The following is a 26070-nucleotide window of genomic DNA, read 5'->3' as shown; positions in this document are numbered from 1 at the left end:
CCCTGATATATGTAGTAATTGTTGTGTTTGTGTCAGGGGGGCAGAGGAACTGGGTCCAGGTCTTCTGTAACGGAGGAGTTCCCACAGAGCTGGCACTGCTCTACATGATCGAGGTACACACACACACACACACACACACACACACACACACACACACACACACACACACACACACACACACACACACACACACACTCTATTTACTGAAGAAGGTTTCTCTATTTCCATAGGCAGTGTTGAAAGAAGTATTTAATCCTTCACTAAAGTAAAAATACTAATACTCATTTTTTTAAGAAGTATGTATCAGCAAAATGTAGTTTATCAAACAAATATACTGCAGCAAAAAGTACAATATTTACCTTAACCTTTGAGATATGGTGATGGAAAAGGTAGCATAAATTAAAGTACAAATACATTGAATTTATGCGAGTTCCTTTGAGGAAATGTCACGATACTGGAATTTCTAATTCAGTTTCTTGAAAACTGTTGATATTTTGTACCATTTCCAATAAGTCAGGAAAAAAAAAATAAAATTGAGAGCATAAAATGAAATTTTTTTTTATTAAAGGATAAACATTAAAAGGACCCGAGTGGTGTTTTGTTATTGGACTTTTGTGTTTGCCACAGATTGAACATAGCGAACACCATGTTCAGGCATAAGGGTGTCCATATGCGCACTTGGCATCTGGACACCCTAGGCCGCAGTTCGATGATGGACTTTGTGGTCGTGTCGTCGGACTTGCAGCCGCATGTCTTGGACACTTGGGTGAAGAGAGGGGCGGAGCTGTCACCTGATCACCACCTGGTGGTGAGTTGGCTCCGATGGTGGGGGAGGACGTCGGTCAGACCTGGCAGACCCAAACACATTGCGAGGGTCTGCTGGGAACATCTGGCAGAGTCTCCCATCAGAAGGAGCTTCAACTCTCACCTCCAGGAGAGCTTCGACCATGTCCTGGGGGAGGCGGGGGACATTGAGTCCGAGTGGGCCATGTTTCGTGCCTCCGTTGTTGAGGCGGCCGATTAGTGCTGTGGCCGCAAGGTGGTCGGTGCCTGTCATGGCGGCAACACCCGAACCCGTTGGTGGACACCGGCGATGGGGGGTGCCATCAAGCTGAAGAAAGAGTCCTATCGGGCCTTCTTGGCCTGTGGGACACCGGAGGCAGCAGACAGGTACCAGCAGGCCAAGCAGAGTGCAGCTACGGCAGTCGCCGTGGCGAAAACCCAGTTGTGGGAGGAGTTCGGTGAGGCCATGGAGAACGACTTCGAGATGGCTTCGAAGAGGTTCTGGACCACCATCCGGCGTCTCAGGAGGGGGAAGCAGGGCCCTGTCAACACTGTGTGTGGTGGGGACAGTGTGCTGCTGACCTCAACTTGGGACGTTGTGGATCAATGGAAAGAATACTTTGAAGACCTCCTCAATCCCACCGACACACCTTCTGGTGAGGAAGCAGGGCCTGGAGACTCGGGAGTGGGCTCCTCCATCTCTGGGGCTGAGGTTGCCGAGGTGGTCAAAAAGCTCCTCGGTGGCAGGTCCTCGGGGGTGAATGAGATCCGCCCAGAGTTCCTTAAGGCCCTGGATGTTATGGAGCTGCCATGGTTGACACGACTCTGCTACATTGTGTGGAAGTTGGGGGCAGTGCCCTTGGACTGGCAGACCGGGGTGGTGGTCCCTCTTTTTAAGAAGGGGGGACCGGAGGGTGTGTTCCAACTACAGGGGGATCACACTCTTCAGCCTCCCTGGTAAGGTCTATTCAGGGGTACTGGAGAGGAGGGTGTGCCGGATAGTCGAACCTGGGATTCAGAACGAGCAATGCGGTTTTCGTTACAGTCATGGAACTGTGGACCACCTCTGGACCCTTAGTAGGATCCTTGAGGGTGCATGGGAGTTTGCCCAACCAGTCCACATGTGCTTTGTGGACTTGGAGAAGGCATTCGACCGTGTCCCTCGGGGAGTCTTGTGGGGGGTTCTCCGGGAGTATGGGGTATCAGACCCCCTGATATGGGCTGTCCGTTCCCTGTACGACCAGTGCCAGTGCTTGGTCCGCATTGCCGGCACTAAGTCGGACTCGTTTCCAGTGAGGGTTGGACTCTGCTAGGGCTGCCCTTTGTCACCAATTCTGTTCATAACTTTTATGGACAGAATTTCAGGCCTTAAAGGGGCCCGGTTTTGTGACCTCAGGATTGGGTCGCTGCTCTTTGCAGATGATGTGGTCCTGTTGGCTTCATCAGGCCGTGACCTTCAGCTCTCACTGGATCGGTTTGTAGCCGGTTGTGAAGCAGCTAGGATAATAATCAGCTCCTCCAAATCCGAGGCCATGGTTCTCAGCCGGAAAAGGGTGCAGTGCCCCCTCCAGATCTGGGATGAGATCCTGCCCCAAGTGGAGGAGTTTAAGTACCTTGGGGTCTTGTTCACGAGTGAGAGAAGGATGGAGCGAGAGATCGACAGGCGGATCGGTGTGGCATCTGCAGTAATGCGGACTCTGAAAATCATTTTAATTTATAATATTTTTAAAGCTTGATTTTGAAAAGCGCAGTGTTCTACGAGTGTGTGTGATATTAAAGCGGGCCCTAATAGGTTAATGTCTGTAGTTACATTGAACAAACAAAGCAGCTGAAATGACAAAAGACAACTTGTAAATCCTCAAAATGCTTCCTGTAATATACAGATGTTTATTTCCGGGTTCTGCTCATTAAAATGTCGGCCCTGTTCCAGGTGGGTCCAGGTGAGATCCCCGTTGATTTCAGCAAACAGTACTCGGCCTCCTGGATGTGTCTCTCTCTGCTGGGGGCCCTTGCATGCAGCACAGGGGACACCTGGGCGTCAGAGGTGGGGCCCGTCCTCAGCCAATCACAGCCGAGACTCATCACCACCTGGAAGGAGGTCCCAGCAGGTGAGAGGCTCTAGTGAAGGTGACAAGACTAACTGTGTCTGTTGTCTTTTACAAACTTGTAACTTTTATTGTACCTCAGCACCGGCCATAGCCATTTTTGACACAAATGACGCATTTTGCACAAACACCAACGTCGAGTCAAGGATGGGAGGATTAGATTTAGGTGGTTGAAGGTCAAGGTCACTGTGGCTTTGTCTATTGCATTCTCATGAATGCAATATCTTAAGAAAACCCTGAGGGAGTTTTTAAAATTTGATACAAAGTTTTACAAATTTGACACAATAACGATGAAGTGATTAGACTTGAGTCTACAATGAAATGATTACATTTTGGATGCCAAAGGCCATGGTTATCCCAGGAACACCTTAAGGGAATGTTTCAAACACAAAGATTCACTTGACTCAGCGATGAACTGCTAAGATTTTTGTTGGTGAAGGTCATTTGCATGAACTTGACAACTCAAGAACACCTTTAAGGAACTTCTTCAAATTTAGCGCAAACATTCATTTTGATTCAGGGATGAACTGGTTAGATTCTGGTGGTTGAAGGTCAAGGTCACGCTGATCTTAAAACTTTCTCATCCTTTTAAATCCAAAAAAGGCCTATAAGGGAGTTCTTCAAATTTGGCACAAAAATCCACTTGGATGTGATGATCTGTTAGATTTTGGTGGTCAAAGGTCAAGGTCACTCTGACCTTGCATCCATCTCATCCTTCTAAGCACAATATCTAAAGAAGGCCTTGAAGAGAGTTCTTCAACTTTGATATAAACATCCAATTGGACTCAACGATGATCTTATTAGATTCAAGGTCACTGTGACTCTGACTGCAGCGTTCTCGTGAATGTGATATCTTAAGAAAACCTAATGTAAGGATGAACTGTTCGATTTAAGTCTAGATGAAGTGATAAGATTTTGGTCGTCACCGGTCAAGGTCAGTGGGACCTCGTCTGTGGTATTCTAAAGAACAGAATATCTCAGGAACACCTTGAGGGACTGTTTCAGATTTGGCACAAACATTCACTTGACTCAGTTATGAACTGATTCGCAACGGAAACTGTGGTAATTGTAGAGATCTTCTGTGCCGCTGGGGGAAGATGTGTGAATATAAACTCTAACTGCAACTTGACTTCACGGAGGCAGTAATTCTAGTTTAGAGCATTTATTTCTGTTTTCTATTGCTCTGCCTTGTTTATCAGACTTCACTTTTTATATGTTTCGGCACCAGCGACAGTAAAACATTTGCAAATGAAATCACTATCAGTCTGTGGTTAAATGCTACTTTAGCACATTACAGAGGAGATGCAGTGGCAACAGTGCCTGCGATTTTAGTGCCATCAGGTCAGTGTTTGCTGTGATATTATTGATGTGAAATTAATTTTTCCAGTCTTTGATACAGTCAACTGAATCTGAGCAGAAGCGTGATCTCAGTGTGAATAGCTGTATGTGTTGACTTACACAGACTGTGGAGGCAAAAGTGAACGGGTACACACAGTTTCTTTGTATTGAGGGTCAGTCTGTTTGGGGAAATCCAGAAAATAGGAATTGATGTTTTCCCTCAATTTTACCCTTAAATGTTCTTGATTATATTTGTTATATGGACAGAAAATGGTCATACTGGTTAATTTTTTTATTTGCATCTACTTTAGTTGTAATTTTTTCTGCTCTTGTGCCGTCAAGGAACAAATGGAGGTGTCACAACCGTCGGACTAGTCGCCAGCTTCCTCGGCGGGTTCTCAGTGGGCGCAGCTTACTATGCAACACAGCTTCTGTTAGTGAGCGACCTGCACCTGGCGGACCCCCAGTGGCCCATCATGGTGTACGGCGGTGTGGCTGGCCTGCTGGGATCAATGCTGGACTCTTTCCTTGGAGCTCACATGCAATACTCAGGTAGGACCAGATGTACGGTGGTACGCCCCCCTCTTTTAACCTTGTTAGCAATTTTTTGTAAGTCATTAGTCAATCTATGAGTGACATATTCTAAGAGAATATGTTATGAATGCAAACTCAGTAGTAATGCCACTGAGCACATTGAGTTTTTTTTGCCTTGAAAACCTGCAGTAAATCAGGAATGCCCAAAACTCTGAGCATGCCGGCGATACTCATGGACAAAGGCATTGTGTTTTCAGTGCAGTGGGTGAATTTCTTCAAATTAGGCACAAATCTCAACTTGGAGTCAATGATGGAGGGATTACTTTTTGGTTGTCAAAGGTCACTGTGACCAGCGTCATAGTATATTATGTTGAAATTATCTGGCCACAAAATTTCACAGTAAAATATGTAGATAGAATAGCACACGACCCTTGCCAGCCCCTGAACCCATGCTTCATCCTCATTCCCTCTGGCCGTCGATACAGGCAGCCAGTATGCAAGAAAAGCTGCTTTGGGAAGAGTTTCGTGCCCTCAGCTTTAAGGGCTCTAAATAGCTTGGGCACTCTTTAATGTCTTGTGTTTCTTTGTAATGTCTGTGATTGTTGTTGTGTATGTGTACAGACTGTGAAGACAGATTTCCTCTAAGAGGACAATAAAGAATGAATCTGAATCTGAATCTGAAAATCTTTTCAAAAACGTCAGTCAATGAAATCTAGGTAAGGCAAGGCAGCTTTATTTGTATAGTACATTTCATACAACAAGGTAATTCAAAGTGCTATACAGAGCAATGAAATGTGATAATAATAATAATAATAATAATAACTTTATTTGTTGAGCACTTCTCAAGCAAAAGCACAAAGTGCTTTCCAGAAGAGAAACTCAAAAATTGGACACCAAAAGTGATGATGAAACATATGCATAAATGTACACACATACACATGTACACACAAAGACATATACATATTTATGCAACAATTCAATTAGGGAAACATTAATTATTATAAATGAAGAGAACAGTGAGATTATTAAAGTCCATCAACTATTAAATTTGGCCAAAAATGACAAAATCTGGTGGGAAACGTCATAGTATAGTATGTCAACCAAAACTGGTGAAAAAGTATAGTATATCAACAAAAACTGGTCAAAAAGTACAGTATGTCGGTGAAACTGGTCAAAAATGTCAAAGTACAGTATGTCGCGAAACTGGTCAAAAATAACATAGTATAGTATGTTGATGGAAACTATTCAAAAATAACAAAATCGGGTGAAAAATGTTATAGTACAGTATGTCGATCAAATCTGGTTAAAAACGTCAAAGTATGTTGACAAAAACTGGTCAAAAATTTCATTGTCATGGCCAAATACAGCATAGCCAAAAACATAAAATTTTGACATGTCCAAAAAATGTCAAAAGATGACATATTATAGCTTGTAGAGTCGCATCATGGCATACAATATACATACATACATACATATACATATATATATATATATATATATATATACTATAATATAATATAATATACTATACTATATATGTATAGTATGGCCAAAAACGTCAAATTTTGACATGTTAAAAAAATGTTGGAAAACGACATATTACAGCTTGTAGAGATGCGTCATAGCATACAATGTGGGGAAAAAAGGCCAAAAACCAAATAATTTAGCATGTCAAACAAAAATTGCCAAAAAGGCAGTAGTATAGTATGCTGAAAAAAGTCAAATTTTGACCCTCCTAAAAATGGCTAAAAAAGACATAGAATAGCTTGTAGAGACACACATCATAATTTAAATGTTGAAAAAAAGGCAGAAATCTGCACACTATAGTACGGTGAAAAATGTCAGATTTTGACATATCCAAGAAATGGATGATTACGACTTATTATACCTTGTAGAGTTGCGTAATAGCATACAATGTTGGAAAAAAGGCCAAAAATGTCATAATTTAGCATGTTGAAAAACTGGCCTAAAACCACACAGTGTAATATTCATCGTATAAAACATGGAAATAAAGGCCATAAAAGGCCAAAAAACTCATAATTTATGATGACAAAATAATGGCCAAAAAGAATAGTAGAATACTGTGACGAAAAACGTCAAATTTTGATGTGTCAAAAAAATGGCTGAAAACTTCTTATTATATCTTGTAGAGACTTGTCAGAATATTTAAATGGGAAATAAAGGCCAAAAAAGACCAAAAACCTCATAATTTTGAATGTAAAAAAAAAAAGGCCAAAATCACCAATAATTTATTGTGGCAAAAAATCTAAAGTTTTGACCGTCCCTAAAGACAGCTGAAGACGAAATAGAATGGTTTGTAGAGACGTGTTATTGTATACAAAGTGAAATTAAAGTCCAAAACAGGCTAAAAAACTAATATTTTAGCATGTCAAAAAAATGGCCTTGAAGGCAATAATGTAGTATGTCGAAAAAATTCAAACTTAAACTATTCCTAAGAATGGCTGAAAATGACGTAGAATAGCTTGTAGAGACGCGTTATGGTATACAAAGTAAGGATAAAAGACAAAAAAGGCCCCAAACCTCATAATATGTCAAAAAAAAGGCAAATTTTGACCCCTCCTAAAAATGGCTAAAAATGACATAGAGTAGCTCGTAGAGACGCATTATAGTATACAAAGTGGGAATGAAGACCAAAAAAGTGCAAAAACTGAACAATTTAGCATGTCAAAAAAATGGCCAAGGAGGCAATAGTATAGTATGTCAAAAAAAGTCAAAATTTGACCCCTGCTAAAAATTGCTAAAAATGACATAGAATACCTTGTAGAGACGCGTTATAGTATATAAAGTGGGGATGAAGGCCAAAAAAGTGCAAAAACCAAATGATTCAGCATGTCAAAAAAATGGCAAGAAGGCAATAGTATAGCATGTCAAAAAAAGTCAAAATTTGACCCCTGCTAAAAATTGCTAAAAATGACATAGAATAGCTCGTAGAGACGCGTTATAGTATATAAAGTGGGGATGAAGGCCAAAAAAGTGCAAAAAACAAAAAAATTAGCATGTCAAAAAAAAATGGCCAATAAGGCAATAGTATAGTATGTCGAAAAAAGTCAAATTTTGACCCCTCCTAAAAATAGCTAAAAATGACATAGAATAGCTTGTAGAGTCGTGTCATAGTATGCAACGTGGGAATAAAGGCCAAAAAAGTGCAAAAACCAAAAAATTTAGCATGTCGAAAAAAATGCCCAAGAAGGCAATAGTATAGTATGTCGAAAAAAGTCAAATTTTGACCCCTCCCAAAAATAGCTAAAAATGACCTAGAATAGCTTGTAGAGACGCGTTATATAATACAAAGTGGGGATAAAGGTCAAAAAAGTGCAAAAACCAAAAAAATTAGCATGTCAAAAAAAATGGCCAATAAGGCAATAGTATAGTATGTCGAAAAAAGACAAATTTCGACCCCTGCTAAAAATGGCTAAAAATGACATAGAATAGCTCGTAGAGACGCGTCATAGTATGCAACGTGGGAATAAAGGTCAAAAAAGTGCAAAAAACAAAAAATTTAGCACGTCGAAAAAAATGGCCAACAAGGCAATAGTATAGTATGTCAAAAAAAAGTCAAATTTTAACCCCTCCTAAAAATGGCTGAAACTGACATAGAATAGCTCGTAGAGACGCGTTATAGTATACAAAGTGTGAATAAAGGCCAAAAAAGTGCAAAAATCAAAAAATTTAACATGTCAGAAAATTGGCCAACAAGGCAATAGTATAGTATGTCGAAAAAAGTCAAATTTTGACCCCTCCTAAAATGGCTGAAACTGACATAGAATACCTCGTAGAAACGCGTTATAGTATACAAAGTGTGAATAAAGGCCAAAAAAGTGCAAAAATCAAAAAATTTAACATGTCAGAAAATTGGCCAACAAGGCAATAGTATAGTATGTCGAAAAAAGTCAAATTTCGACCCCTGTTAAAAATGGCTAAAAATGACATAGAATAGCTCGTAGAGACGTGTTACATAATACAAAGTGGGAATAAAGGCCAAAAAAGTGCAAAAACCAAAAAATTTAGCATGTCGAAAAAAATGGCCAAGAAGGCAATAGTATAGTATGTGGAAAAAAGTCAAATTTCGACCCCTGCTAAAAATGGCTAAAAATGACATCGAATAGCTCGCAGAGACGAGTTATAGTATGCAACGTGGGAATAAAGGTCAAAAACGTGCAAAAATCAAAAAAATTAACATGTCAGAAAATTGGCCAACAAGGCAATAGTATAGTATGTCGAAAAAAGTCAAATTTTGACCCCTCCTAAAAATGGCTGAAACTGACATAGAATAGCTCGTAGAGACGTGTTATATAATACAAAGTGGGAATAAATGCCAAAAAAGTGCAAAAACCAAAAAATTTAGCATGTCGAAAAAAATGGCCAACAAGGCAATATGTCGAAAAAAAGTCAAAGTTCGACCCCTCCTAAAAATAGCAAAAAATGACATAGAATAGCTTGTAGAGACGCATTATAGTATACAAAGTGGGAATAAAGGCCAAAAAAGTGCAAAATTCAAAAAATTTAGCACATCAAAAAAAAATGGCCAACAAGGCAATAGCATAGTATGTCGAAAAAAGTCAAATTTTGACCCCTCCTAAAAATAGCAAAAAATGACGTCGAATACCTCGTAGAGACGCGTTAAATGATACAAAATGGGAATAAAGGTCAAAAAAGTGCAAAAAACAAAAAAATTAGCATGTCAGAAAATTGGCCAAGAAGGCAATAGTATAGTATGTCGAAAAAAAGTCAAATTTTAACCCCTCCTAAAAGTGGCTAAAAATGACATAGAATGGCTTGTAGAGACGCGTCATAGTATGCAATGTGGGAATAAAGGCCAAAAAAGTGCAAAAAACAAAAAATTTAGCATGTCGAAAAAAATGGCCAAGGAGGCAATAGTATAGTATGTCGAAATAAGTCAAATCTTGAGTACTGTTAAAAATGGCTAAAGATGACATAGAATAGCTCGTAGAGTCGCGTAATAGTATACAAAATGGGAATAAACGTCAAAAAAGTGCAAAAATCAAAAAAATTAGCATGTCGAAAAAAATGGCCAACAAGGCAATAGTATAGTATGTCGAAAAAAAGTCAAAGTTCGACCCCTCCTTAAAATGGCTAAAAATGACATAGAATAGCTCGTAGAGACACATTATAGTATACAAAGTGGGAATAAAGGCCAAAAAAGTGCAAAAACCAAAAAAATTAGCATGTAAAAAACAATGGCCAACAAGGCAATAGTATAGTATGTCGAAAAAAAGTCAAATTTTGACCCCTCCTAAAAATGGCTAAAAATGACGTTGAATACCTCGTAGAGACGCGTTAAATGATACAAACTGAGAATAAAGGCCAAAAAAACTGCAAAAACCAAAAAATTTAGCACGTCAAAAAAATGGCCAAGAAGGCAATAGTATAGTATGTCAAAAAAAGTCAAATTTCGACCCCTCCTAAAAATGGCTAAAAATGAAATAGAATAGCTCGTAGAGACGCGTTATAGTATACAAAGTTGGAATAAAGGCCAAAAAAGTGCAAAACCCAAACAATTTAGCATGTCAAAAACAAATGGCCAATAAGGCAATAGTATAGTATGTCGAAAAGAGTCAAATCATGAGCACTGTTAAAAATGGCTAAAAATGACATAGAATAGCTCGTAGAGTCGCGTAATAGTATACAAAATGGGAATAAAGGTCAAAAAAGTGCAAAAAACAAAAAAAATTAGCACGTCGAAAAAAATGGCCAAGAAGGCAATAGTATAGTATGTCGAAAAAAGTCAAATTTTGACCCCTCCTAAAAATGGCTAAAAATGACATAGAATAGCTCGTAGAGTCGCGTAATAGTATACAAAATGGGAATAAAGGTCAAAAAAGTGCAAAAAACAAAAAAAATTAGCACGTCGAAAAAAATGGCCAAGAAGGCAATAGTATAGTATGTCGAAAAAAGTCAAATTTTGACCCCTCCTAAAAATGGCTGAAACTGACATAGAATAGCTCGTAGAGACGTGTTGTATAATACAAAGTGGGAATAATGCCAAAAAAGTGCAAAAACCAAAAAAATTTAGCATGTCGAAAAAAATGGCCAACAAGGCAATAGTATAGTATGTCGAAAAAAGTCAAATTTGGACCCCTCCTAAAAATGGCTAAAAATTACATGGAATGGCTCGTAGAGACGCGTCATAGTATGCAACGTGGGAATAAAGGTCAAAAAAGTGCAAAAACCAAAAAATTTAGCACGTCAAAAAAAATGGCCAAGAAGGCAATAGTATAGTATGTCGAAAAAAGTCAAATTTTGACCCCTCCTAAAAATGGCTAAAAATGACATAGAATGGCTCGTAGAGACGCGTCATAGTATGCAACGTGGGAATAAAGGCCAAAAAAGTGCAAAAGCCAAAAAATTTAGCACGTCGAAAAAAATGGCCAACAAGGCAATAGTATAGTATGTCGAAAAAAAGTCAAATTTTAACGTCTCCTAAAAATGGCTAAAAATGACATAGAATAGCTCGTAGAGTCGCGTAATAGTATACAAAATGGGAATAAAGGTCAAAAAAGTGCAAAAAACAAAAAAATTAGCATGTCAAAAAACAATAGCCAACAAAGCAATAGTATAGTATGTCGAAAAAAAGTCAAATTTTAACCCCTCCTAAAAGTGGCTAAAAATGACATGAAATGGCTCGTAGAGACGCGTTATAGTATACAAAGTGGGAATAAAGGCCAAAAAAGCGCAAAAACCAAAAAATTTAGCACGGAAAAAAAAATGGCCAACAAGGCAATAGTATAGTATGTCGAAAAAAGTCAAATTTCGACCCCTCCTAAAAATGGCTAAAAATGACGTCGAATATCTCATAGAGACGCGTTAAATGATACAAAGTGGGAATAATGCCAAAAAAAGTGCAAAAATCAAAAACTTTAACATGTCAGGAAATTGGCCAACAAGGCAATAGTATAGTATGTCGAAAAAAGTCAAATTTTGACCCCTCCTAAAAATGCCTAAAAATGACATAGAATAGCTTGTAGAGTCGTGTAATAGTATACAAAATGGGAATAAAGGTCAAAAAAGTGCAAAAAACAAAAAAAATTAGCATGTCATAAAAAAATGGCCAAGAAGGCAATAGTATAGTATGTCGAAAAAAGTCAAATTTTGACCCTTCCTAAAAATGGCTGAAACTGACATAGAATAGCTCGTAGAGTTGCGTAATAGTATACAAAATGGGAATAAAGGTCAAAAAACTGAAAAAAACAAAAAAATTAGCATGTCAGAAAATTGGCCAAGAAGGCAATAGTATAGTATGTCGAAAAAAGTCAAATTTTGACCCCTCCTAAAAATGGCTAAAAATGACAGCGAATAGCTCGTAGAGTCACGTAATAGTATACAAAATGGGAATAAAGGTCAAAAAAGTGCAAAAAACAAAAAAAATTAGTACGTCGAAAAAAATGGCCAAGAAGGCAATAGTATAGTATGTCGAAAAAAGTCAAATTTTGACCCCTCTTAAAAATGGCTAAAAATGACGTTGAATACCTCGTAGAGACGCGTTAAATGATACAAAGTGGGAATCAAGGCCAAAAAAAGTGCAAAAACCAAAAAATTTAGCACGTTCGAAAAAAATGGCCAACAAGGCAATAGTATAGTATGTCGAAAAAAAGTAAAATTTTGACCCCTCCTAAAAATGGCTAAAAATGACATAGAATAGCTCGTAGAGTCGCGTAATAGTATACAAAATGGGAATAAAGGTCAAAAAAGTGCAAAAAACAAAACAAAAAAATAGCATGTCAAAAAAAATGGCCAACAAGGCAATAGTATAGTATGTCGAAAAAAGTAAAATTTTGACCCCTCCTAAAAATGGCTGAAACTGACATAGAATACCTCGTAGAGACATGTTATAGTATACAAAGTGGGAATAAAGGCCAAAAAAGTGCAAAAAACAATAAAATTAGCATGTCAAAAAAAAATGGCCAACAAGGCAATAGTATAGTATGTCGAAAAAAGTCAAATTTTGACCCCTCCTAAAAATGGCTAAAAATGACATAGAATAGCTCGTAGAGTCACGTAATAGTATACAAAGTGGGAATAAAGGTCAAAAAAGTGCAAAAACCAAAAAAATTAGCATGTCAAAAAAAATGGCCAAGAAGGCAATAGTATAGTATGTCAAAAAAAGTCAAATTTCGACCCCTCCTAAAAATGGCTAAAAATGAAATAGAATAGCTCGTAGAGACGCGTTATAGTATACAAAGTGGGAATCAAGGCCAAAAAAGTGCAAAACCCAAACAATTTAGCATGTCAAAAAAAAATGGCCAACAAGGCAATAGTATAGTATGTCGAAAAAAAAGTCAAATTTTGACCCCTCCTAAAAATGGCTAAAAATGACATAGAATAGCTCGTAGAGTCGCATAATAGTATACAAAGTGGGAATAAAGGCCAAAAAAGTGCAAAAAACAAAACAAAAAAATAGCATGTCAAAAAAAATGGCCAACAAGGCAATAGTATAGTATGTCGAAAAAAGTCAAATTTCGACCCCTCCTAAAAATGGCTAAAAATGACGTCGAATATCTCATAGAGACGCGTTAAATGATACAAAGTGGGAATAATGCCAAAAAAAGTGCAAAAATCAAAAACTTTAACATGTCAGGAAATTGGCCAACAAGGCAATAGTATAGTATGTCGAAAAAAGTCAAATTTTGACCCCTCCTAAAAATGCCTAAAAATGACATAGAATAGCTTGTAGAGTCGTGTAATAGTATACAAAATGGGAATAAAGGTCAAAAAAGTGCAAAAAACAAAAAAAATTAGCATGTCATAAAAAAATGGCCAAGAAGGCAATAGTATAGTATGTCGAAAAAAGTCAAATTTTGACCCTTCCTAAAAATGGCTGAAACTGACATAGAATTGCTCGTAGACACGCGTAATAATAAACAAAGTGGGGATAAAGGTCAAAAAAGTGCAAAAAACAAAAAAATTAGCATGTCAAAAAAAATGGCCAACAAGGCAATAGTATAGTATGTCGAAAAAAAGTCAAATTTTGACCCCTCCTAAAAATGGCTGAAACTGACATAGAATAGCTCGTAGAGTTGCGTAATAGTATACAAAATGGGAATAAAGGTCAAAAAACTGAAAAAAACAAAAAAATTAGCATGTCAGAAAATTGGCCAAGAAGGCAATAGTATAGTATGTCGAAAAAAGTCAAATTTTGACCCCTCCTAAAAATGGCTAAAAATGACAGCGAATAGCTCGTAGAGTCACGTAATAGTATACAAAATGGGAATAAAGGTCAAAAAAGTGCAAAAACAAAAAAAAATTACCATGTCAGAAAAATGGCCAAGAAGGCAATAGTATAGTATGTCGAAAAAAGTCAAATTTTGACCCCTCTTAAAAATGGCTAAAAATGAAATAGAATAGCTCAGAGATAGGCATTATAGTATACAAAGTGGAATCAAGGCCAAAAAAGTGCAAAAACCAAAAAATTTAGCACGTCGAAAAATGGCCAACAAGGCAATAGTATAGTATGTCGAAAAAGTCAAATTTTGACCTCCTAAAATGGCTAAAATGACAAAGAATAGCTCGTAGAGTCGCGTAATAGTATACAAAATGGGAATAAAGGTCAAAAAAGTGCAAAAAACAAAACAAAAAAATAGCATGTCAAAAAAAATGGCCAACAAGGCAATAGTATAGTATGTCGAAAAAAGTAAAATTTTGACCCCTCCTAAAAATGGCTGAAACTGACATAGAATACCTCGTAGAGACATGTTATAGTATACAAAGTGGGAATAAAGGCCAAAAAAGTGCAAAAAACAATAAAATTAGCATGTCAAAAAAAAATGGCCAACAAGGCAATAGTATAGTATGTCGAAAAAAGTCAAATTTTGACCCCTCCTAAAAATGGCTAAAAATGACATAGAATAGCTCGTAGAGTCACGTAATAGTATACAAAGTGGGAATAAAGGCCAAAAAAGTGCAAAAACCAAAAAATTACCATGTCAGAAAAATGGCCAACAAGGCAATAGTATAGTATGTCAAAAAGTCAAATTTTGACCCCTCCTAAAAATGGCTAAAAATGAAATAGAATAGCTCAGTGAGAGACGTTATAGTATACAAAGTGGGAATCAAGGCCAAAAAAGTGCAAAACCCAAACAATTTAGCATGTCAAAAAAAAATGGCCAACAAGGCAATAGTATAGTATGTCGAAAAAAAAGTCAAATTTTGACCCCTCCTAAAAATGGCTAAAAATGACATAGAATAGCTCGTAGAGTCGCATAATAGTATACAAAGTGGGAATAAAGGCCAAAAAAGTGCAAAAAACAAAAAAAAATACCATGTCAGAAAAAATGGCCAACAAGGCAATAGTATAGTATGTCGAAAAAAGTCAAATTTTGACCCCTCTTAAAAATGGCTAAAATGAAATAGAATAGCTCGTAGAGTCACGTAATAGTATACAAAGTGGGAATAAAGGTCAAAAAAGTGCAAAAACCAAAAAATTAACATGTCAAAAAAAAATGGCCAACAAGGCAATAGTATAGTATGTCGAAAAAAAGTCAAATTTTGACCCCTCCTAAAAATGGCTAAAAATGACATAGAATAGCTCGTGAGAGTCGCAGTTATATAATACAAAGTGGAATAAAGGCCAAAAAAGTGCAAAAACAAAAAAAAATTTACCATGTCAGAAAAAATGGCCAACAAGGCAATAGTATAGTATGTCGAAAAAAAGTCAAAGTTCGACCCCTCCTAAAAATAGCAAAAAATGACATAGAATAGCCTGTAGAAACGCATTATAGTATACAAAGTGGGAATAAAGGCCATAGAAGTCATAATTTAGCACATCAAAAAAATGGCCATGAAGGCAATAGTATAGTATGTCGAAAAAAGTCCAATTTCGACCCCTCCTAAAATAGCAAAAATGACATAGAATACCTCAGAGAGACGCGTAATAGTATACAAAATGGGAATAAAGGTCAAAAAAGTGCAAAAACAAAAAAAATTAGCATGTCAGAAAAAATTGGCCAACAAGGCAATAGTATAGTATGTCGAAAAAAGTCAAATTTTGACCCCTCCTAAAAATGGCTAAAATGACATAGAATGGCTTGTAGAGACGCGTCATAGTATACAATGTGGGAATAAAGGCCAAAAAAGTGCAAAAAACAAAAAATTTAGCATGTCGAAAAAATGGCCAAGGAGGCAATAGTATAGTATGTCGAAAAAGTCAAATCTTGAGTACTGTTAAAAATGGCTAAAGATGACATAGAATAGCTCAAGAGTCGGCGTAATAGTATACAAAATGGGAATAAAGGCCAAAAAGTGCAAAAAACAAAAAAATTAGCATGTCAGAAAAAATGGCCAACAAGGCAATAGTATAGTATGTCGAAAAAAAGTCAAAGTTTGACCCTCCTTAAAATGGCTAAAATGACATAGAATAGCTCAGAGAGACACATTATAGTATACAAAGTGGGAATAAAGGCCAAAAAGTGCAAAAACCAAAAAATTAGCATGTCAAAAAACAATAGCCAACAAAGCAATAGTAAAGAACGTCGAAAAAAAGACAAATTTTAACCCCACCAAAAAGTGGCTAAAAATGACGTAGAATACCTCGTGAGAGACGCGTTAAATAGATACAAACTGAGAATAAAGGCCAAAAAACTGCAAAACCCAAAAAATTTAGCACGTCAAAAAAATGGCCAAGAAGGCAATAGTATAGTATGTCAAAAAAAGTCAAATTTCGACCCCTCCTAAAAATGGCTAAAAATGAAATAGAATAGCTCAGAGACGCGTTATAGTATACAAAGTTGGAATAAAGGCCAAAAAGTGCAAAACCAAACAATTTAGCATGTCAAAAAAAATGGCCAATAAGGCAATAGTATAGTATGTCGAAAAGAGTCAAATCATGAGCACTGTTAAAAAATGGCTAAAATGACATAGAATAGCTCAATGAAATCGGCGTAATAGTATACAAAATGGGAATAAAGGCCAAAAAAGTTCAAAAAACAAAAAAAATCAGCATGTCAGAAAAAATGGCCAAGAAGGCAATAGTATAGTATGTCGAAAAAAGTCAAATTTCGACCCCTCCTAAAAATGGCTAAAATGACATAGAATAGCTCAGAGAGTCAGTAATAGTATACAAAATGGGAATAAAGGTCAAAAAGTGCAAAAAACAAAAAAATTAACATGTCAAAAAAAAATGGCCAACAAGGCAATAGTATAGTATGTCGAAAAAAAGTCAAATTTTGACCCCTCCTAAAAATGGCTGAAACTGACATAGAATAGCTCGTAGAGACGTGTTGTATAATACAAAGTGGGAATAATGCCAAAAAAGTGCAAAAACCAAAAAAATTTAGCATGTCGAAAAAAATGGCCAACAAGGCAATAGTATAGTATGTCGAAAAAAGTCAAATTTGACCCTCCTAAAAATGGCTAAAATGACATAGAATAGCTCGTAGAGTCGCATAATAGTATACAAAGTGGGAATAAAGGCCAAAAAAGCGCAAAAACCAAAAAATTTAGCACGGAAAAAAAAATGGCCAACAAGGCAATAGTATAGTATGTCGAAAAAGTCAAATTTTGACCCTCCTAAAAATGGCTAAAATGACATAGAATGGCTCGTGAGAGACGCATTATAGTATACAAAGTGAATAAAGGCCAAAAAAGTGCAAAAGCCAAAAAATTTACCATGTCGAAAAAATGGCCAACAAGGCAATAGTATAGTATGTCGAAAAAAGTCAAATTTTGACCCTCCTAAAATGGCTAAAAATGACATAGAATAGCTCGAGAGTCGCTGTAATAGTATACAAAATGGGAATAAAGGTCAAAAAAGTGCAAAAAACAAAAAAATTAGCATGTCAAAAAACAATAGCCAGCAAAGCAATAGTATAGTATGTCGAAAAAAAGTCAAATTTTAACCCCTCCTAAAAGTGGCTAAAAATGACATGAAATGGCTCGTAGAGACGCGTTATAGTATACAAAGTGGGAATAAAGGCCAAAAAGTGCAAAACCAAAAAAATTTAGCACGGAAAAAAATGGCCAACAAGGCAATAGTATAGTATGTCGAAAAAGTCAAATTTTGACCCTCCTAAAATGGCTAAAATGACGTAGAATATCTCATAGAGACGCATTAAATGATACAAAGTGGGAATAATGCCAAAAAAGTGCAAAAACCAAAAAATTTAGCACGTCGAAAAAAATGGCCAACAAGGCAATAGTATAGTATGTCGAAAAAAGTCAAATTTTGACCCCTCCTAAAAATGCCTAAAAATGACATAGAATAGCTTGTAGAGTCGTGTAATAGTATACAAAATGGGAATAAAGGTCAAAAAAGTGCAAAAAACAAAAAAAATTAGCATGTCATAAAAAAATGGCCAAGAAGGCAATAGTATAGTATGTCGAAAAAAGTCAAATTTTGACCCTTCCTAAAAATGGCTGAAACTGACATAGAATTGCTCGTAGACACGCGTAATAATAAACAAAGTGGGGATAAAGGTCAAAAAAGTGCAAAAAACAAAAAAATTAGCATGTCAAAAAAAATGGCCAACAAGGCAATAGTATAGTATGTCGAAAAAAAGTCAAATTTTGACCCCTCCTAAAAATGGCTGAAACTGACATAGAATAGCTCGTAGAGTTGCGTAATAGTATACAAAATGGGAATAAAGGTCAAAAAACTGAAAAAAACAAAAAAATTAGCATGTCAGAAAATTGGCCAAGAAGGCAATAGTATAGTATGTCGAAAAAAGTCAAATTTTGACCCCTCCTAAAAATGGCTAAAAATGACAGCGAATAGCTCAGAGAGTCACGTAATAGTATACAAAATGGGAATAAAGGTCAAAAAAGTGCAAAAAACAAAAAAAATTAGTACGTCGAAAAAAATGGCCAAGAAGGCAATAGTATAGTATGTCGAAAAAAGTCAAATTTTGACCCCTCTTAAAAATGGCTAAAAATGACGTTGAATACCTCGTAGAGACGCGTTATAGGATACAAAGTGGGAATCAAGGCCAAAAAAAGTGCAAAAACCAAAAAATTTAGCACGTTCGAAAAAAATGGCCAACAAGGCAATAGTATAGTATGTCGAAAAAAAGTAAAATTTTGACCCCTCCTAAAAATGGCTAAAAATGACATAGAATAGCTCAGAGAGTCGCTGTAATAGTATACAAAATGGGAATAAAGGTCAAAAAAGTGCAAAAACAAAACAAAAAATAGCATGTCAAAAAAATGGCCAACAAGGCAATAGTATAGTATGTCGAAAAAAAGTCAAATTTTGACCCCTCCTAAAAATGGCTAAATGACATAGAATACCTCGTAGAGACATGTTATAGTATACAAAGTGGGAATAAAGGCCAAAAAAGTGCAAAAAACAATAAAATTAGCATGTCAAAAAAAAATGGCCAACAAGGCAATAGTATAGTATGTCGAAAAAAGTCAAATTTTGACCCCTCCTAAAAGGGCTATAAATAACAAAGAATAGCTCGTAGAGTCACGTAATAGTATACAAAGTGGGAATAAAGGTCAAAAAAGTGCAAAAACCAAAAAAATTAGCATGTCAAAAAAAATGGCCAAGAAGGCAATAGTATAGTATGTCAAAAAAAGTCAAAATTCAACCCCTCCTAAAATGGCTAAAAATGAAATAGAATAGCTCAGAGATAGGCATTATAGTATACAAAGTGGGAATCAAGGCCAAAAAGTGCAAAACCCAAAAAATTTAGCATGTCGAAAAAATGGCCAACAAGGCAATAGTATAGTATGTCGAAAAAAAGTCAAATTTTGACCCCTCCTAAAAATGGCTAAAAATGACATAGAATAGCTCGTAGAGTCGCGTAATAGTATACAAAGTGGGAATAAAGGCCAAAAAAGTGCAAAAAACAAAAAAAAATACCATGTCAGAAAAAATGGCCAACAAGGCAATAGTATAGTATGTCGAAAAAAGTCAAATTTTGACCCCTCTTAAAAATGGCTAAAATGAAATAGAATAGCTCGTAGAGTCACGTAATAGTATACAAAGTGGGAATAAAGGTCAAAAAAGTGCAAAAACCAAAAAATTAACATGTCAAAAAAATGGCCAACAAGGCAATAGTATAGTATGTCGAAAAAAAGTCAAATTTTGACCCCTCCTAAAAATGGCTAAAAATGACATAGAATAGCTCGTAGAGTCGCATAATAGTATACAAAGTGGGAATAAAGGCCAAAAAAGTGCAAAAAACAAAAAAAAATACCATGTCAGAAAAAATGGCCAACAAGGCAATAGTATAGTATGTCGAAAAAAGTCAAATTTTGACCCCTCTTAAAAATGGCTAAAAATGAAATAGAATAGCTCGTAGATAGGCATTATAGTATACAAAGTGGGAATCAAGGCCAAAAAAGTGCAAAAACCAAAAAATTTAGCACGTCGAAAAAAATGGCCAACAAGGCAATAGTATAGTATGTCGAAAAAAAGTCAAATTTTGACCCCTCCTAAAAATGGCTAAAAATGACATAGAATAGCTCGTAGAGTCGCGTAATAGTATACAAAGTGGGAATAAAGGCCAAAAAAGTGCAAAAAACAAAAAAAAATACCATGTCAGAAAAAATGGCCAACAAGGCAATAGTATAGTATGTCGAAAAAGTCAAATTTTGACCCCTCTTAAAATGGCTAAAATGAAATAGAATAGCTCGTGATAGGCATTATAGTATACAAAGTGGGAATCAAGGCCAAAAAAGTGCAAAAACCAAAAATTTAGCAGGTCGAAAAAATGGCCAACAAGGCAATAGTATAGTATGTCGAAAAAAAGTCAAATTTTGACCCCTCCTAAAAATGGCTAAAAATGACATAGAATAGCTCGTAGAGTCGCGTAATAGTATACAAAGTGGGAATAAAGGCCAAAAAAGTGCAAAAAACAAAAAAAAATACCATGTCAGAAAAAATGGCCAACAAGGCAATAGTATAGTATGTCGAAAAAAGTCAAATTTTGACCCCTCCTAAAAATGGCTAAAAATGACATAGAATAGCTCGTAGAGTCACGTAATAGTATACAAAGTGGGAATCAAGGCCAAAAAAGTGCAAAAAACAAAAAAAAATACCATGTCAGAAAAAATGGCCAACAAGGCAATAGTATAGTATGTCGAAAAAAGTCAAATTTTGACCCCTCTTAAAAATGGCTAAAAATGAAATAGAATAGCTCGTAGATAGGCATTATAGTATACAAAGTGGGAATCAAGGCCAAAAAAGTGCAAAAACCAAAAAATTTAGCATGTCGAAAAAATGGCCAACAAGGCAATAGTATAGTATGTCGAAAAAGTCAAATTTTGACCTCCTAAAAATGGCTAAAAATGACATAGAATAGCTCGTAGAGTCGCGTAATAGTATACAAAGTGGGAATAAAGGCCAAAAAAGTGCAAAAAACAAAAAAAAATACCATGTCAGAAAAAATGGCCAACAAGGCAATAGTATCGTATGTCGAAAAAAAGTCAAATTTTGACCCCTCTTAAAAATGGCTAAAAATGAAATAGAATAGCTCGTAGATAGGCATTATAGTATACAAAGTGGGAATCAAGGCCAAAAAAGTGCAAAAACCAAAAAATTTAGCACGTCGAAAAAAATGGCCAACAAGGCAATAGTATAGTATGTCGAAAAAAAGTCAAATTTTGACCCCTCCTAAAAATGGCTAAAAATGACATAGAATAGCTCGTAGAGTCGCGTAATAGTATACAAAATGGGAATAAAGGCCAAAAAAGTGCAAAAAACAAAAAAAATACCATGTCAGAAAAAATGGCCAACAAGGCAATAGTATAGTATGTCGAAAAAAGTCAAATTTTGACCCCTCTTAAAAATGGCTAAAAATGAAATAGAATAGCTCGTAGATAGGCATTATAGTATACAAAGTGGGAATCAAGGCCAAAAAAGTGCAAAAACCAAAAAAATTTAGCATGTCGAAAAAAATGGCCAACAAGGCAATAGTATAGTATGTCGAAAAAAAGTCAAATTTTGACCCCTCCTAAAAATGGCTAAAAATGACATAGAATAGCTCGTAGAGTCGCGTAATAGTATACAAAGTGGGAATAAAGGCCAAAAAGTGCAAAAACAAAAAAAATACCATGTCAGAAAAAATGGCCAACAAGGCAATAGTATAGTATGTCGAAAAAAGTCAAATTTTGACCCCTCTTAAAAATGGCTAAAAATGAAATAGAATAGCTCGTAGAGTCACGTAATAGTATACAAAGTGGGAATAAAGGTCAAAAAGTGCAAAAACCAAAAATTAACATGTCAAAAAAATGGCCAACAAGGCAATAGTATAGTATGTCGAAAAAAAGTCAAATTTTGACCCCTCCTAAAAATGGCTAAAAATGACATAGAATAGCTCGTAGAGTCGCATAATAGTATACAAAGTGGGAATAAAGGCCAAAAAAGTGCAAAAAACCAAAAAAATACCATGTCAGAAAAAATGGCCAACAAGGCAATAGTATAGTATGTCGAAAAAAGTCAAATTTTGACCCCTCTTAAAAATGGCTAAAAATGAAATAGAATAGCTCGTAGATAGGCATTATAGTATACAAAGTGAGAAACAAGGCCAAAAAAGTGCAAAAACCAAAAAATTTAGCAAGAAAAAAAAAATGGCCAACAAGGCAATAGTATAGTATGTCGAAAAAAGTCAAATTTTGACCCCTCCTAAAATGGCTAAAATGACATAGAATAGCTCGTAGAGTCGCGTAATAGCATACAAAATGGGAATAAAGGCCAAAAAAGTGCAAAAAACAAAAAAAAATACCATGTCAGAAAAAATGGCCAACAAGGCAATAGTATAGTATGTCGAAAAAAAGTCAAATTTTGACCCCTCCTAAAATGGCTAAAATGACATAGAATAGCTCAGAGAGTCACGTAATAGTATACAAAGTGGGAATCAAGGCCAAAAAGTGCAAAAAACAAAAAAATACCATGTCAGAAAAAATGGCCAACAAGGCAATAGTATAGTATGTCGAAAAAAGTCAAATTTTGACCCCTCTTAAAATGGCTAAAATGAAATAGAATAGCTCAGAGATAGGCATTATATAATACAAAGTGGAAATAAAGACAAAAAAGTGCAAAAACAAAAAAAATTTAGCATGTCAAAAAAAAATGGCCAACAAGGCAATAGTATAGTATGTCGAAAAAAGTCAAATTTTGACCCCTCCTAAAAATGGCTAAAAATGACATAGAATAGCTCAGAGAGTCGCGTAATAGTATACAAAGTGGGAATAAAGGCCAAAAAGTGCAAAAAACAAAAAAATACCATGTCAGAAAAATGGCCAACAAGGCAATAGTATAGTATGTCGAAAAAGTCAAATTTGACCCCTCTTAAAATGGCTAAAATGAAATAGAATAGCTCAGAGATAGGCATTATAGTATACAAAGTGGGAATCAAGGCCAAAAAAGTGCAAAAACCAAAAAATTTAGCATGTCAAAAAATGGCCAACAAGGCAATAGTATAGTATGTCAAAAAAGTCAAATTTGACCCCTCCTAAAAATGGCTAAAATGACATAGAATAGCTTGTAGAGTCGTGTAATAGTATACAAAATGGGAATAAAGGTCAAAAAGTGCAAAAACAAAAAAATTAGCATGTCATAAAAAAATGGCCAAGAAGGCAATAGTATAGTATGTCGAAAAAAGTCAAATTTTGACCCTTCCTAAAAATGGCTGAAAATGACATAGAATTGCTCGTAGACACGCGTAATAATAAACAAAGTGGGGATAAAGGTCAAAAAAAGTGCAAAAAACAAAAAATTAGCATGTCAAAAAAATGGCCAACAAGGCAATAGTATAGTATGTCGAAAAAAGTCAAATTTTGACCCCTCCTAAAAATGGCAGAAACTGACATAGAATAGCTCGTGAGTTATGTAATAGTATACAAAATGGGAATAAAGGTCAAAAACTGCAAAAAACAAAAAATTAGCATGTCAGAAAAATGGCCAACAAGGCAATAGTATAGTATGTCGAAAAAAGTCAAATTTTGACCCTCCTAAAATGGCTAAAATGACATAGAATAGCTCAGAGAGTCGCGTAATAGTATACAAAATGGGAATACAGGCCAAAAAAGTGCAAAAAACAAAAAAATTACCATGTCAGAACAAATGGCCAACAAGGCAATAGTATCGTATGTCGGAAAAAAGTCAAATTTTGACCCCTCTTAAAATGGCTAAAAATGAAATAGAATAGCTCGTGAGACGCGTTAAATGATACAAAGTGGGAATCAAGGCCAAAAAAGTGCAAAAACCAAAAAATTTAGCATGTCGAAAAAATGGCCAACAAGGCAATAGTATAGTATGTCGAAAAAAAGTAAAATTTTGACCCTCCTAAAAATGGCTAAAATGACATAGAATAGCTCGAGAGTCGCGTAATAGTATACAAAATGGGAATAAAGGTCAAAAAAAGTGAAAAAACAAAAAAATTTAGCATGTCAAAAAAAATGGCCAACAAGGCAATAGTATAGTATGTCGAAAAAAGTAAAATTTTGACCCTCCTAAAAATGGCTGAAAATGACATAGAATACCTCAGAGAGACATGTTATAGTATACAAAGTGGGAATAAAGGCCAAAAAGTGCAAAAAACAATAAAATTAGCATGTCAGAAAAAATGGCCAACAAGGCAATAGTATAGTATGTCGAAAAAAGTCAAATTTTGACCCCTCCTAAAAATGGCTAAAAATGACATAGAATAGCTCGTAGAGTCACGTAATAGTATACAAAGTGGGAATAAAGGCCAAAAAAGTGCAAAAAACAAAAAAAAATACCATGTCAGAAAAAATGGCCAACAAGGCAATAGTATAGTATGTCGAAAAAAGTCAAATTTTGACCCCTCTTAAAAATGGCTAAAAATGAAATAGAATAGCTCGTAGAGACGCGTTATAGTATACAAAGTGGGAATCAAGGCCAAAAAAGTGCAAAACCCAAACAATTTAGCATGTCAAAAAAAAATGGCCAACAAGGCAATAGTATAGTATGTCGAAAAAAAAGTCAAATTTTGACCCCTACTAAAAATGGCTAAAAATGACATAGAATAGCTCAGAGAGTCGTAATAGTATACAAAATGGGAATAAAGGCCAAAAAAGTGCAAAAAACAAAAAAAAATACCATGTCAGAAAAAATGGCCAACAAGGCAATAGTATAGAATATCGAAAAAAGTCAAATTTTGACCCCTCTTAAAATGGCTAAAATGAAATAGAATAGCTGAATGAATGGGCATTATAGTAAACAAAGTGGAAATAAAGGTCAAAAAAGTGCAAAAACCAAAAAATTAACATGTCAAAAAAAAATGGCCAACAAGGCAATAGTATAGTATGTCGAAAAAAGTCAAATTTTGACCCCTCCTAAAAATGGCTAAAAATGACATAGAATAGCTCGTAGAGTCGCATAATAGTATACAAAGTGGGAATAAAGGCCAAAAAAGTGCAAAAAACAAAAAAAAATACCATGTCAGAAAAAATGGCCAACAAGGCAATAGTATAGTATGTCGAAAAAAGTCAAATTTTGACCCCTCTTAAAAATGGCTAAAAATGAAATAGAATAGCTCGTAGATAGGCATTATAGTATACAAAGTGGGAATCAAGGCCAAAAAAGTGCAAAAACCAAAAAAATTTAACGTCGAAAAAAATGGCCAACAAGGCAATAGTATAGTATGTCGAAAAAAGTCAAATTTTGACCCTCCTAAAAATGGCTAAAAATGACATAGAATAGCTCGTAGAGTGGCGTAATAGTATACAAAATGGGAATACAGGCCAAAAAGTGCAAAAAACAAAAAAAAATACCATGTCAGAAAAAATGGCCAACAAGGCAATAGTATAGTATGTCGAAAAAAGTCAAATTTTGACCCCTCTTAAAAATGGCTAAAAATGAAATAGAATAGCTCAGAGATAGGCATTATAGTATACAAAGTGGGAATCAAGGCCAAAAAGTGCAAAAACCAAAAATTTAGCATGTCAGAAAAAATGGCCAACAAGGCAATAGTATAGTATGTCGAAAAAAGTCAAATTTTGACCCCTCCTAAAAATGGCTAAAAATGACATAGAATAGCTCAGAGAGTCGCTGTAATAGTATACAAAGTGGGAATAAAGGCCAAAAAAGTGCAAAAAACAAAAAAATACCATGTCAGAAAAATGGCCAACAAGGCAATAGTATAGTATGTCGAAAAAAAGTCAAATTTTGACCCCTCCTAAAAATGGCTAAAAATGACATAGAATAGCTCGTAGAGTCGCGTAATAGTATACAAAGTGGGAATAAAGGCCAAAAAAGTGCAAAAACAAAAAAAATACCATGTCAGAAAAATGGCCAACAAGGCAATAGTATAGTATGTCGAAAAAGTCAAATTTTGACCCCTCTTAAAAATGGCTAAAAATGAAATAG

General features: G+C 35.7%; 1 protein-coding gene across 1 annotated transcript in view; it reads left to right on the top strand.

Annotated features, from left to right (window-relative positions):
- The window catches only part of tmem19 (transmembrane protein 19), a 61057-nt gene that overhangs the window by 8044 nt on the left and 26943 nt on the right, over positions 1 to 26070 (top strand). The window contains exons 5-7 of the mRNA XM_088072394.1: positions 37 to 113; positions 2714 to 2891; positions 4569 to 4778. Coding sequence (XP_087928520.1) covers positions 37 to 113; positions 2714 to 2891; positions 4569 to 4778 — 465 coding nt within the window. The remainder of the gene's footprint in view (positions 1 to 36; positions 114 to 2713; positions 2892 to 4568; positions 4779 to 26070) is intronic.

The sequence above is a fragment of the Plectropomus leopardus genome, chromosome 22, assembly GCF_026936395.1.
Source record: "Plectropomus leopardus strain MGB_pleo_1.0 chromosome 22, ASM2693639v1, whole genome shotgun sequence".
In the NCBI taxonomy this organism is placed as follows: Eukaryota; Metazoa; Chordata; class Actinopteri; order Perciformes; family Serranidae; genus Plectropomus; species Plectropomus leopardus.
The sequence above is the reverse complement of the archived record's forward strand: the minus strand, read 5'-3'. Positions and strand labels throughout refer to the sequence as shown.